Genomic DNA, 15,130 nt, shown 5'->3' with positions numbered 1-15,130 from the left:
CTGGTTTAAGTGAAGCCTGAGCACGTACGGGCGTATGCTGGGTGTTTTTTTACAAAACACCGAGGATGCCTCGGATGCCGGTCATAGCGCCCAAGGTGGCTGCTACCTGTACATTCTTGCAGTTTTCCTTGCCGCGAGGCATTGTTTTCCTTTTTTTTAAATCTTTGCTCCCTCAACGAAAGCAGGCGTGAGGAACCGATACTGCTTTTACAATGCCTAGAGCACGTGGGCATTGGAACTGCGTGCTATTGACGAGGCGACGTGCCTGACGGACAGCGTTCCTTTTCAGCTGTTGCTTTTTTTTCCCCAGCGTTCTATATGCATACGCCTTCGTGGTCTCTCGTACTTGGAACGAGTGTAAGTGAATATCATCGAAAAGGAGGAAACCCAAGAGCTGCCAGAGCCTTCCCTCGTGGAATTAGCGTGATTCACGGCTTTTCAGGGTGGTGTCCGTCGTGGTTGAGGATCGCGAATTCCTGGTGAATATATATTACGCGTTCCGCAGGAATGCAGCGCAGAACGGGGTATTTCCTCGTGGCAAATAAAGCACCAACACAAGGAGCGCTAAATCCGCGTGCATTGCGCAGATATCGCTTATGGTTTGCAATCTCATCATAACTGGTGGCATTGAGGCAGTTAGTTTGGATTTTCTCTAAGCTTTGAGACTAGTACTTCACGCAACAGCTTGTGACGTAATAAAATTTACACGTTAGCAACAAGAAGATCCGGAAGGCCAATCTACATGCTCCAAGCGCCTTGGTCCATAGCTTGCTGCAAACAACAACGATTTACTGGGCGTGTACATGCTTTCGTTCCCTACTAAAACTTCTTGAACTACTGAGCCGTCTTTCTGGTCTACCTAAAATCTGCACTACCAGTATGAAATGGAGTCGACGCAAATCTCTTTTTCTGTATATTTTAAACTCTCAAAATGACGTAGTTTCACCATAATCGTGCGTGAAACTGAGTTGAGAATGCTCTGTATGCTTTTAGCGTCATCTACGCATGATGTTTCGTTCGGCCTAAGCTAAAAGCGAAGAGGCTTTGCGGCCCATCAACATCACCATCAATTCGGGACAGCGTTCTGCTATAGTTGTTAAGCCTAACGGCCCATCGCTTTTTGCTCTGCAGCCACTCGCTCATTTTCTTAATTTCTTAAGTCATGCACGGTTTTAGCGCGCTATTTTTGACTGTTAAATTACTGTTTAATATGTATTAAGTGTGAGAAAACTGAGAAAAGCGATCAATTTCTGCAATATTTTTGGAGAAATTTCTCCAGAACTCGCCTCTTAATTGTTGTTTCTTCTGTTTAATACTGCAAATGAAAACAAAAGCACAAGCTTCTTTAAGCTTGTAACAAAAGTTTTTAAACCGGGAGATAATTTCTCAGGTGCCTGCGCATTCAAATTCAGGCCTGTGGTTGCATATCACGCAATGTATGCAAACTATTACTAATTGCTGCAGACTGCCACGATGATACCACGGAAGCCCTTCATGCCCTCTTCATCACCCCGGTCGCAGTTAGGTTAAGACCTGGTCCACTGTGGTAAAGTTAGGTTAAGGCGGTCCTGCAGCTCGTCAGTGAAACTCTCATCCGGGCACCTGCGACCCCCTGGTCAAGCCTTTTGACCTGTGATGCCAATGTGCGCTACAAGCGCATATTCGTGGCTATCTACACACAGCTCCCACTCTGAACTCAGCGTCATCCAGGCTTATTTTCTTAGCAAGTTTCACATGAGGTACCTCCTCACCCGCATCTCTTTCGCTTAATATGTCACACCTAAATAAATTGATCGTCTCTCTCTCTTTAAAATTTAAACATTCTCATTATAGTCCCATTATTGTCCCTGCCGTTTCTAACGGAAGGCGAATGTATTAGGGTGTGAAAATCTGTAATCCATTAAATTAGTTTCTATAAACAGTGCAAAATATTTTTCGCATGATAGCAGTATAGCCTCATTATGCGCCACTAAACCCAGCAGAACAATTTATTTTCAGAAACAAAATTGCCAGGTTTGCCTCTAGCAAAGTCGGAAAGACGGAAAGTATATAGGTGGCCGAAGCCACTAGGCACACTAGGTGATGGGTGTCTTTATTTGCTCGTGCGACGCCTTTAAATTGTTGGAAAACAGCTGTTGTTTACACTCAGGACCGCGACTATGGGTTGTTTTGTTTTGACGTCACTGGCAATTTGCATGGTTATTTTGTCGAGCGAGAAAGTGAACATCCAAGAATCCCCGAAGATAGTCACACACTGTGCTCGTTTTTTCTGGTCAACTAATCGCTCACAACTAGCGCAATTCAAGGTTAGCTTTGCATATATCACAAAAAGTCGAGAGAGAGAGAGAGAAAAACATTTATTGTGAGCTATGGTAAGGAGGAGGGCCGCCAGAGGGTGGAGCCCTTGGTGCAGGCCCCCATTTTCCGTAGCTGTCTGGGTAGTTCAGGTGATCAGGTCATGCTGGTCGCCCATGTCTGTGCTCGACAGGACGGGTTTCTACTAGAAGGAGGAGGGATGAGGTATGATGGGTACTGAGGGAGGATTGGGGCATTCGCATGTGGAATGGTAGAGGCTTGTATGTGCACCACAATAAGGACAATTTGCGGGGTAGTGTGTGGGATAGAATGTGTGCCTTAGCGCAAGATAGGGGAAAGTGTTATTCTGGATCTGGCTCCAGGATGCCGCCTTCTTTCGACAGTGTTTTTTGTGGGGTGGTGTGTATGTTCTGTGGGAAAGTCGGTAATGTAGTCGCATGTGCGAACAGATGAGTGAGATGGGCTCCGCCTCCTCTCAGTTTGGATGAGCTTCCACTGGTGCCGGTAGGATAAGTTCTCGGGCTGTTACATGAACGCGCTCATCACCAGGAAGAGACGCATGCATAGGTGCCCATACGAGGCGGATTCTCTAGATTTCATGTGCGCGGTGTAGAATATGCTATCCGCTATAGGGAGGAATGCATGCCTGTGTGTAGTTGCGGTAGTCGAGAACGGTTTGAGCTTTCAGCTTGATGATCCCGAGACTTCGTCTTGGTACAAAGACGTGCGTAAACTTACAAAATCCAATCATGTGTATTTCGTGCATTTTGACCTTTGGAGAGCAATCTAGCTCCACCGCTATGAGTTGTTGAGCCCGAACTTAACGGCGGAAATAGCTTCGCTGCTTTAGCACATTGTCTAACTGGCCTAATATCATCTGTGGTATGCCGCAATTAGAGCACCGTAGAACGCAGCAACGGGAAGTAGCAACTCGTCTCTTCCAGTACGGCTTCGTCAGAGCTTGACAACCGTACATCTGTTTTCATTCAGACGCTTCAAGGCAGCCAAACCGTGGCGGACAGGCCAGTACTCCAAAAAAGGAACAGACTCTAAGGACATGGCATGAAAGTGTCTTTTTATTTTACGACAACGGGTTGCACACGATGACATTTCGGACAGATATACGTTTTTTATGAAGCTCAATATTTATTGCAACTCGGCTGGAAAAGTTCAAGGGGCGGAGGCGTCGCTTTGATGTGCCAGCGCTATGAAATATCGTCACGCTGTGAAAGCCCGGCTCTGCCGTGATGAAAAAAGAGAGTTAAACTTTGACCGTTACGTCGAACTCCTGGCAGGCGACTACCTGGCCCCCGTTGATCAATTCGCCCCGCAAATGCAAGCGTCCGTCCTGAAAATTAAAAGAGAGAGGATCATGGTAACTGATTTATCTTGGTCTCAGTTCATGGCAATAAAAACAAGCCTTTAAAGGGACACTGAGGAGAACTCTATCGTTTTTTTTTGTTAGCAAAATCTGATAGTTCGGCATTTCATGGCTTTGTTGCCGCTTGTCCGGGCGCGAAAGATGCATTTATTTCAAAGAAATTTGGATTCGAAGATGAAAATGTTTTTCCCGCCGCCCTGATTCAAACTCAGGAACTCTTATGACGCCACGGCAACTCTTATGACGTCTCAGAACGGAGTGACGTGAAACTTGACGTAAACGCAGACTCCGTGATTTCTGATGGCTAGCGGTGCGGTGCGCAACCTTCCTTTGCCAGCCTCAGAGATACATGGCTTCCATGAAGTAAGGCAAATTCCTCCAAGGTGGCGCCTCTTGTCCTAGGAAGTCATCACGCTTGTACTTGCGAGATTGGCCTGTGGCGGCGACACCTGTATTTTGGTTCTTGCTATTTTCTACATTGCAAGAGCTTTGTTTTCAGTAAGAGTGGCGTTTTCGTGATCAGGAGCTGCTATTCTATCGATACAAGCCAACTTCAATTTCTCCTCACTGTCCCTTTAATGGCAGGGTTATGACATTCGCAACAGGAGAACCACCGTACCCAACAACTATGTGCAAAGGCATTTTTGAACGGGAAAGAGGTTATGAACGCATTTTCTTAATATATTATCAGTCTTAACTATAACAATCAATATAAGCGAAGGTCTCGCGTCGACAGGCTTGAATGTTTTGTATATTAACGTTTTTGATATCGTCAAAAGGGCTCCTCATTGGTTTTTTATGGAAGTCTTAAATTCTTGATGCGAGCGATGGAAAAACCTTAAAAGAAATATTTTACTGCACACCAGAAGAGTTGACCATTGCTGTCAATATTTTCATAACAGTGCCTTATAATTTTTCAATATTAAAAATTTTTGTCCAAGAATGTTGGACATGTTAACATCGTCAGCGTCGCAGAAATCTTTTTCCAGGTGTACACCTCGTGAGCTTAGAGGCGTATGCTGACACCTTAGTAGGCACGTGGAAGCAGATATATCTTTTCCAGTGTTGAAAAAAAGTTTGTTTTTTCAGCTTTAACAAAAATTTAATTCTCAAGTCCGGATGTTACCCTGAACACACCAAAAAGAAAAAAAATGGCTGCAGTTCTTCCTGCGTGTTATTTGTCTGCGTCCTGAGGCACGGGTCTCCATGTTTTCATGGACGTTTAGCAGGGCCTCATGACGCAGATTCATTTAAATATATTCGGATCAGAATACACTATTTCCATCAACACTACTAATATTCTAAGGGTTGGACCGCCTGAAAAAAACATTGTTTAGCAGTTAGGAGCCAGAAGCCAATTAAGAGAAAGTAACCAAATTTTAAGACTGCTCAGAGCGTTGCTATTTGCTCAAAAATTATTGAAAAGGTCACTACTTGGGAGCACGATGGGTACTCTTTCCAACAGCATACCTGTGCATGCGCCAGCCTTATGGCTATTTCAGCATTCTATTCTCGAGTGGCATCGGTCCTGTCGGTTTTATGTGCCACCTTTGTACCTGATTCCTTTAGAACCGTCTTCAAAATAGTTATTGTTTATGGGGGTTTAATGTCCCAATGCGACTCAGACTATGAGGGGTGCCGTAGTGAAGGGCTCCGGAAATTTCGACCACCTGGTGTCCTTTAACGTACATCGCACAGTACACTGGCCTCTATAATTTTGTCTTTATTTTGCTTCGTCTTCAGATTAAGTTACATGTTATGAACCAATCAGCTGAAACCAAAGTATTACTTCAGCTACTTTTCATGAGCCTTCATATATTCTGTTGACTCATTATTCGACACACATCGATATTTGAACTTCTCTACTACCACAATTTGACGTCCCTCTATTCATACTGTTGCCCTATAGCTATCCTTGTAAACCATCATGCCGGTTTTTCCAACACTGTATCAGGAACCAATGTTTGCTGCTTCCTTGCCGCTGATTTCTGAGAGGAGCTGTAGCTCGATCGCTTTGGCTAAGTGCAAAATATTATTTTTGTGCACTAAACCAGGAAAGTGCTCGGTAGTTGTTGGTCCGAGTTGACTGTTGTCTAAATTAAACTCTCCTCTCCTCGAGAGCGCCCTAATCTCGAGGACTTACTCTACTGGGCTTAGTTTCGGTAATGGCTTAGGCTGACAGGAGTACCATTTTCTTTTAGCCACAGGTGAATGTGCTTGGTTAAAAAATACAGTTGAACCTCGTTATAACGAAGTTGAAGGGACCGGACGATTACTTCGTTATAGTCGGAGCTTCGTTATAGCCCGTGTTGACAGAGATTCTAGGGGAATCGTCATGCCTTCATTATATCGATTATTTGTTCATAAACCGTTTTCGTTATAACGAGGTCCGACTGTATTGCGATTTCGCAGAAGGGCACGGAGAGAAGGTAAGCCTAAAGGTCAAAAAGAGAGATGAGGTTGACAGTAGGAATGTGATATCTCAATAAAAGTTCTTCATTCAACCGCCGCTATTAAAAATAAAGAAAAAATAACTGGGGAATGGTCAAATATGCATTGGCGCTATTTATAGTCTGTTTCCCTTTTACATTGATAAACTTCACGTTGCATCTTTGAATTTGATTTCGCTGTCGCTCTTTCCTTCTGCCGCTGCGTAGGGTTCTGGAAGTTGGTGGTGTTTGGGTAGGTGGTGGGCTTCACACTTCACGGCATCGGCTTCGCACGGTCCATGCCGTTTTCGGGAACGGAACTTCTGCAGCTGCCGCGAAAAAAGCGCATGGCCAGGATGCCTTCGGCGCTCAGTTGCCTTTTCCGAGGTCACGAGAGAGAATCCGGGCTGTGGCAGCCATATTTTAAGGGAGGCGAAGTGTAAAAAAAAAATGCGCTAGTGCTGTGCGATGTGAGCAACCCCAGGTAGTTTAAGTTAATCCTGAAGTCATCCTCTAGGGCATACTTTATATTCCACGTGATGCTCCTGTACGTGAAACCCCCCTTACACCACCAAATGCACTTACCCCCATGACCAATCTTGCGATGGGCGGTATGAACAATCCCGCCGTTTTCTTGTACTCTTTGGCTGCTATAGGGCACTTGCTGTCCCAAGCAGCTGACAGAAATTTCTCCATTGGTGTGGCGCCGTTGCACAGTTTGTAGACACTGTGGTGCAGAGAAGGAAGGAAGGAAGGAAGGAAGGAAGGAAGGAAGGAAGGAAGGAAGGAAGGAAGGAAGGAAGGAAGGAGGGAAGGAAGGAGGGACGGAGGGAGGGAGGGAGGGAAGGAAGGAAGGAAGGAAGGAAGGAGGGAGGGAGGGAGGGAGGGAGGGAGGGAGGGAAGGAAGGAAGGAAGGAAGGAAGGAAGGAGGGGGGGAAGGAAGGAGGGATGGAGGGAGGGAAGGAAGGAAGGAAGGAAGGAGGGAGGGAAGGAAGGAAGGAAGGAAGGAGGGAAGGAAGGAGGGATGGAGGGAGGGAGGAAGAAAGGAAGGAAGGAGGGAGGGAGGGAGGGAAGGAAGGAAGGAAGCAAGGAAGGAAGGAGGGAGGGAGGAAGGGAGGGAGGGAGGAAGGGAGGGAGGGAGGGAGGGAGGAAGTAAGGAAGGAAGAAAGGAAGAAAGAAATAAATAAATAAAGAAAAAAAGAAAGAAAGAAAGAACGAGCGCCAACAGCAATTAGTAATGCAAATTCTACGACGGAAGTTGCTACCATAAGTTGCTTTTTGATTAATAAAAACAAACAAAAACTACCGACCATGCCTTGAGACTATGGTGCTCGGTTAAAAATTTCTTGCATTTAGAAATTAACGATAATTCGTAGCTCGTCACTGCAGCTTTCCCCAATACGCACAGTGTCTCTTCGACAACAGAAAATAGATTATGAATTATCTTTTAAATAATTGCTTCGCATTTGGACGCGAAGGCTTGGTACTCCTGTATTAACCCTAAATTGGCGTTGGATATCAGCGACAAACATTAACTTTTGGGCAATCTCTGAATGTGCTGATACAAAAGATGGAGACTGACAGCCGAAAAAACAAATAAAAAACAAATAAGCCTCGTTGTTCGAAAAAGGCTCACGACGACAGCGCGCATTGGCTGCGTGTGGCCCGGGGAACGACGGGTGCGTCACGGAATCGCGACGAGTGATGTGTGTGACGGATGCGGTGCAGTGGAAACACTAGAACACCTGCTCCTTCACTGTGCCGCGTTCGCCGATGCTCGTCGCGATATGCGCAGGGCATACTACCAGACTCCATCAAGACGCTATTGTGGCCGCTGGGCAGTGCGCGCACCCGTGAGCGAACTTTGGTGAGCCTCTGTGCATTCCTCGAACACACGGGCTTGACGTCCCGTCTGTTCTCCGTCAGGTAGTTACACGCAGTGACCGAACGCTCCGCGAGTTCTACCTTGAACGATTAATAACTGGACGCCCCACTCCAGTTGTAACCAACACAGTGCTGTGCGCGTGTGTGATTTAATTCTTCTAAAATGAACTAATCACGCGCACAACCTGGATACATTTCTTATTCTGTAAATAGTTTGTACATATTACTTCTCCCCCTGTCCTCTATTCCTGCCCCCTCACCTCTTTCATTTCATTTCTCCATTCTGCCTGCTGTCCTTTATTTCCGCTGCCCCAGCTCAGGTGCTTCAGTATCGATGGCAGATGCCGGGGCTAGCAAAAATCTTTTCCTTCCTTTTTACTATTATTTTTTTAATAAAACCACTACCACCACGACAGGGGAAGGAGACATTTTTTTTCATGACTACATTTCACACGAGAGGGAAAAGGTATCGTGGCATATAGCGCAACTGGAATGCATTATTAAGAGAAAATTGTGCAACTGCTTTTCTTGCTTGAGAGGAGCTTATGGGTTGGGGGCGAGGGGGGGGGGGTGCAGCTGGCCACGCGAAATAATTTATTCATGCGCAATGGCTGAGCTCTGTACTTTATAAAATTTTGCTCTTACGGAAGAGCACACAACTCTTCAGGTTTTGCACGAGCTGCCCAGCGGGTGCTTCTCTAGCCTTGGCGACAGCGAGAGAGAGAGTTCACCGACCAACAAACACGGGTCAAACACCGCTGTTCAAACATTCCAGCCACTTCGCTGGTTTCGAGCTCGGGCTTTCTGTTTAGAAAACCTTCAAACACGGCGTCATGCGAGCCAAACGCGCTTTGCTTACAATGTTTCTTTGCGCAATAGCTCACGAGGTTCTCACGTCTGCAAACCGATAACACTGAACAGCACGTGCTGTTCGTTTGTCAAGTATTGTTTTCAAAGCGAGTGTTACAAACCAACGGCTGCTACACAGTGTACCTCTCCGGTGAGTGCTGAGTTAGTCACAGGTGACACATCTACCCCTGGCCTTCCTTGTCTGAAACTTCATGGATCTTAGACGAGCTCAGCGAACGTGATCAAGTGGAAGATTCACTACCTCACGCTTATCTGTATATGATGAGGTTTGCAGCACTCTCGAATCAAATAAACGACTCGTATCAATAATTTTAGTGTGTCCTACCTCTAATATATTTTCATTTCATATCTACAACCCGGTGATCTCGGCCATGGTTTGGTAACGTGCAGCAAACCGTGTTGATTTGGTGCAATCAGAAGAGCTCTCATGAAAGCACAAATGGAAAGGGTGGTTGAAGGAAGGATTGAAAAACTGAGGAAGGTGAAATGTAACAGATCGTTCCTGATTCAATTCGAAATTCATTCATTTTGGATCTCCTCGGTGGATAGATTGACGCAGCGCTTACACTGTCACCAGGATCTGTCACTGGGTGCTGCGGACAGTAAGTATAGAATCAAATCCTAGGAAAATAAACACTGCCGGAAGGAGAATTTTTGGTGTTGTCGGTACTGTTACTTTACAATCAGTGCTGCACTTGAATACTTGGCTGGCACCATAAAATTTCTTTATGTAATACGACGCATGGATAGACGTGGCAAAAATAACGATAAGACAAGAACACGAATGCATATGTTGGGGGCGCTCTTCGTCTTCTCCTTTCGTTGTCTGCGTACCGTCTTGATGGGCGCCGTGTTGCATGTCTTCCCAACTATCCCTACGTTCTGCACTGTTGTAGAACCCCTTACCCATTGGTAAGAACATGGCTGAAATTGTTACCTATGCACCTATGCACAAACTGCACCGACTGAAGCTCCTTTCTGTAGCTACCCCATTAGCTAACTATGCATCTCAGATGCTATGTGAATCGCTAACGTCACTTTCAAATAGAATTGCTGATAACTGCCTTGATATCGCCTTAACTGTTGTAAGCCTATTACAGCGTTTTATCGTGTTTAACAGTTGTGTACGCCTTTTACATAGAGTATTTAGTATGATCTGCGCATGAAGTAGCACCTTTTGTGCCATGACTTCGGGTCATTAGGTTAACCTGTGTTCCTTGCTTTTCCTTGATGTTCCTTGCTTTTATTATAATGCCTGTATTGCAGACGTTTGTTAGCTCTGTCTGGGAATATTTTCTGCTTCTTGTGAATAATTGTTGGTGCTAATATTTCAGGTTCAATATGTACACTGACTGTATTTATTCGTGTCTTAATTGTTTCTTTCTGCCTGTTATTTTATTTATTTTGCTGTTTGTGTTATTCTCGCCTCGGAGGTTTTTCTTCTATAATCCACTGCCTTTTTACTTGGGCGAAATAATTTACTGATTGATTAATTATTTGCGATTATTTAATAGGTCGTTATTTGTGGCTTCTCATGTACTGTCTAGACATTGGCACAAATTGGTGTTAATTGCACTGCCACAAATGAAGGCATAGAACTTTTATGTCATCGGTGAGGATAGATGACTTTTCTGGCGTCATATCTCCGATACAATGCTTCCCTCATGAATAGGCCGGCTTAATCTCCAGATTTCGCACAAAACCTTGGTGGTATAATCTCCCGACATTATTACGTTAAATATGAGAGCACGCCGTTGTTCTACCTATTTTCTGCCTGGTTATGCTTTCTGCGTTGGGCTAAGGATGTACTAATGGTAACATACACACACCAGCCCCCAAAAGTTAATGAAAAGCGACTCTCTCCTAATAATAATAATAATTGGTTTTGGGGGAAAGGAAATGGCGCAGTATCTGTCTCATATATCGTTGGACACCTGAACCGCGCCGTTAGGGAAGGGATAAGGGAGGGAGTGAAAGAAGAAAGGAAGAAGGAGGTGCCGTAGTGGAGGGCTCTGGAATAATTTCGACCACCTGGGGATCTTTAACGTGCACTGACATCGCACAGCACACGGGCGCCTTAGCGTTTTTGCGCTAAGGCGCCCGTGTGCTGTGCGATGTCATTGCACGTTAAAGATCCCCAGGTGGTCGAAATTATTCCGGAGCCCTCCACTACGGCACCTCCTTCTTCCTTTCTTCTTTCACTCGACTCTCCTAAAAAATTAGATTCCTCGCATGCAACTTGTGCTACTTGAGATTTATGTGTGCATTGTGTAATTCGCAATATGACAGTTAGTGTGCATATATATATATATATATATATATATATATATATATATATATATATATATATATATATATATATATATATATATATATATATATATATATATATATATATATTATATATATATATATATATATATATATATATATATATAGAGAGAGAGAGAGAGAGAGAGAGAGAGAGAGAGAGATATTCCAGGATGTATGCAAACACGGGGATGAAATTTAACCCTGCAGCTAATATCGCATTCCAAGAACTTTTAAATGCGGATATAGCGTATTCCTACCAGGATCCGGCGTTGAAGCTGACCCAGCACGCTATTTTGACCTTGTTCGACGTGAAGATGGTTAGGTTGAGCTTCGGGTCCGAGTTGATTTCCTTGTTGAAGACTACGGCGACGTCGATACTGAAGGTCTTGCCGACCTCCAAGTCGCGTGCCACGGCGCTCTTTATTTCCGCGTCCTTTGCATTGGGGTGATCTGCGAAGGAGTACATGTAATGCTGCAAATTGCAAATTATCGCAGCCGCACAAATATGAATGGATTGCTTTACTTAGCGTTCACCTGGTTGGGTAGAATTCTTCAGGAGCGTTTCTAGGCTTTACATATATCCTTTAAAGGTAATTATACTGTCCAGATGTCTCAGTTCTTTGCCAGCTGCCTCATATTCAAAGTACACGACTTCGTCAGCTGCTGGTTTTGTTTATATATATAGAATTTTGTAATCCCATCTCGGGATATTACAGGGGGAGCAAAAAAGAAAACAAAACAGGAAAATTGTTAAATAAACCACGATTACAAGTTTTATTTGTTTCTTAGTTCTCTCAGAAAACAATGGTGCATGTTGTTGGAAAGTTTCTCGTCAGCATAAATGTTCTCCGACTGCTTCTAGGCAACCGACAAGTGAAACCCACTCCCAACGGAGAGTGCGGAAGCCATTAATCGAAATGATAAGTTTGCTTTGTTAACATTCCGCTAGAAATACTGTAAGGATATTAAACAATTCGAAATATTCAGACTACATTAAAATGCACACATGATGAAAAGATTGCTCCTTATTTCACCATTTGCTTCCCTTTTATTTACAAAAAAAAAAACGTTTGCATGCGGTGTGGGTGGATATTTACCTGCAGCGCTAACTACCACCGATGGTAACCTACTTGTTATACCACTGTCTTTTTTTTTTTTGAGATCCTTGCTCAGACACTCAAGCCTGACTTGATGTAGCCTTTCAAAAAGTAGCGCATTGGTAATTGCACTGCACGAAACACCGAAGAAGCCCCTTGGGCTTTCGGTAAAGTGCTGGAATTCGTTTGTAAAGTTTAGAACTCGCCAAAAGGCGTGAAGCCTTAACACGCTATTCGGCAGACCACTCAAGTGCGTAGAGTGACGCAGGAGGCTGATGGCCTCATCACAACTTCGACCGCCAGTCAATTCCCTATAATAATGGTACATTGAAAGTCTGTAGTCTTTTTACAGACTCTGTTGCCTTTCTAGAAATGTTTAGTTTTGTCTATTCATAATCTATAGACTGCACATAGAAAAAAGTCTACTCAAAGTGAACGGCCATAAATTTATCGATTGCTATAGACTACTCTGCAGTATTTGTCTATAAAAAGTCTATACACTCTATAGACACAAGTCAGTGGGGATACTATAGACTGTCTAAAATTTTTTTTAACGGAAGCCTAAGGCGCAACAACATTCATGGATGCACCTTTTCAAAAGTTCTCATACCGCAGCACTTACTTCTGGGCACAACAACCCAGTTCTTATGGCATTCTCAGTTGTCTGTATGCCATGGTAACGAGGACGACTTTTGTCTAATTTTTTCCCAGCTTTGAAGTGCCAGGGGTAACACCTGCGCCGTCCTGCTTGGTCCAGAACGCAAACCAAGCTTCTCCTAACCCTTGAAAAATATAGGGCACTTTTATAATCGCCGTACCTGTGTTTAAAAGCGGAGTTTTGTAGATGAACAGCCAAAAAAACCTTTCCGGCGAGCGATCAAGACGCTTTTACGCGCCGAACGCCTTAAGTGCTTGAGCTCAAGCAGAATGATTTCCTTAATGTGTTAAAAAAAAAACTGAGAAGCGGGGTGTTTTTGCTTTTCGCCTCCATGGAGAGGCGATGGTAGCGTCAACCGTACGTGATTTCCAAAAAGCCCCTATGGCGGGAGCTCTGCCTTCTTTCTACGTGCTTAAAAGATGCGCCACTGCGGAGGTCGAAAGTTTCCAGGCCACAAGGTTTGCTTCTCAGAAGCGTAGCTGGACTCTTACGTCACTTCTGAAGATCCAAAAGTCCGCAGGGCTAACGACATCAGCCTTGCCCTCCCTCCTGAATTTAGGGCGCGCGGTAACTGCTCAACTACACGGCTCAAATGCAGACTCAGTAGCCTGGAGATGTTGGACTAGTTCCGTAGATGAAGTAGTAGCACGGTGGTTTGGGCCAGCTGGTTGCTGTCCATAAGGCAGAAAAGATGCGCAGCATAAATAGAGCGCACAAGGAAGACCAGGAGCTGTCTTGTACGTTCCCGGTCTTCTGTGTACGTTTTATTTATGCTGCAAATCTTTTTCCGCATTCTGCACATGAAGTAAGAAAGCAACTGACCTGCGCACGACCTAAACTTAATGTTCTGAGTGTCGCCCGATGCAAGCTTGACGAAGGTGCAGAGGAGCAAAGCAATCCACATCTTTCCGAAATGCCGTCGCCTTGGGTCCCTACGCTGCCAAGGCCCTCCAGTAAGCATGGCGCCGGCGACGGCAGTTGGCGAAGTTCACTCCACAGTCTGAACTCGCTGCTCGATATAGTCGCGGCATGGTCGCCGAAGAAAAAGGGACCTCAAACTGTCTAGCTGCTGTATGAGACCCGCACGTCACCCGTCCTCTTTTTGGGCACGCTTTGGGTTGACACGTTACCCGGAACGCAAGCTTCATTGCAGATCATTCAAACCGCTCCATACGCTACGAGTGATTTCCTGTATTTCAGGTGCATTTTTGGCCGTACATCGGCTGAAGCGTTCGACAGAAGCATAAACACTAAAACACCCTTTCGAATCGTCCCCGCCGCATGGTTCTATCTCGATGCGCGTCGACTTGTGTGGCAGGCATTCAATGCAGTATAGCTTTCGGAACACGTGGCAGTCAAGACTACAGCAAGAGCTGCCTGGCATCGGCCGCGGAGGAGTCATTCCTGTTGATCACGCAACTTTTCTTTGAACATCTTGAAGAGTGAAAAAAAAGAGAAAGATTTACGAAAACGTCGTGGGGGTGGTTTCGACGAGGCGACAGTGGGTGCTCCAATCCTGTCGAGCTTCGCGAACCGTCGTCACATACCACCCAATAAAGAAAGATGTAAAGCGCCGGAAAGCGGAAGAGGAAAAGAGAGGGTTCCCGAGAAAGAGTGAGCGAACGCACTAGAAGGGAGTCTTGTGTCCCAAGGCGATAATGGGGCCCCTAAGTACTTCGCGCTAAGGTTCCTTCTCCTGGCTCTCGGCATCCTTAGCGAGAAATTTGGCTCCGAAACGAATTACGAAACGCTCACGTCCTGCCAGCTGAGAAATGTATTGGGTGGTTGTCGCTCGGGACCGGAGTGGGTGGAATCGATGTACGCGTTTACGCTCACGTGGATTTTGAATATATATATATATATATATATATATTTTACTGACGCGCGCGTCATTTTAAAGTGCCACTCAACAGAGATCTACGGCTGTCGTTAAGGCAGTTTTTGAGGGTGAAATTGACTCGTTGAACACCAATCAGCGAAAGGATATGTTTGTTTGCTCTGGATTCAGAGCGCTTAGAGCAGCCACCTGCCATGGCAGACAGCTCAATCAGCACCCCCCCCCCCCCTTTTTTTTTTAGGTTCCAGTAAATCTAGCGAGAAGTTTCGCTGTCAGCAGTGGAGCTTTCCAATGTTTCATGTTTTCATACAGGCTGTCCTAAAACTCGGGGTGCTTGACAGGCCT

The 15,130-nt window shown here is 45.1% G+C and overlaps 1 protein-coding gene across 1 annotated transcript; it reads right to left on the bottom strand.

The window, feature by feature from the left end:
• Positions 1–3,370: 3,370 nt before the first annotated feature.
• LOC144105545 (uncharacterized) lies at positions 3,371–13,994 on the bottom strand. The gene is made up of 4 exons (XM_077638666.1): positions 13,771–13,994; positions 11,451–11,643; positions 6,712–6,853; positions 3,371–3,664 (listed from the first exon to the last, which is right to left on the bottom strand). The coding sequence occupies exons 1-4, from the start codon at positions 13,907–13,909 to the stop codon at positions 3,578–3,580; spliced, it is 561 nt and encodes a 186-aa protein (XP_077494792.1). The 5' UTR covers positions 13,910–13,994; the 3' UTR covers positions 3,371–3,577.
• Positions 13,995–15,130: the final 1,136 nt, after the last annotated feature.

The sequence above is a fragment of the Amblyomma americanum genome, chromosome 9 (assembly GCF_052857255.1).
Source record: "Amblyomma americanum isolate KBUSLIRL-KWMA chromosome 9, ASM5285725v1, whole genome shotgun sequence".
Classification (NCBI taxonomy): Eukaryota; Metazoa; Arthropoda; class Arachnida; order Ixodida; family Ixodidae; genus Amblyomma; species Amblyomma americanum.
Note: the sequence above shows the minus strand (reverse complement) of the source record. Positions and strands in the feature narration are given on the sequence as shown.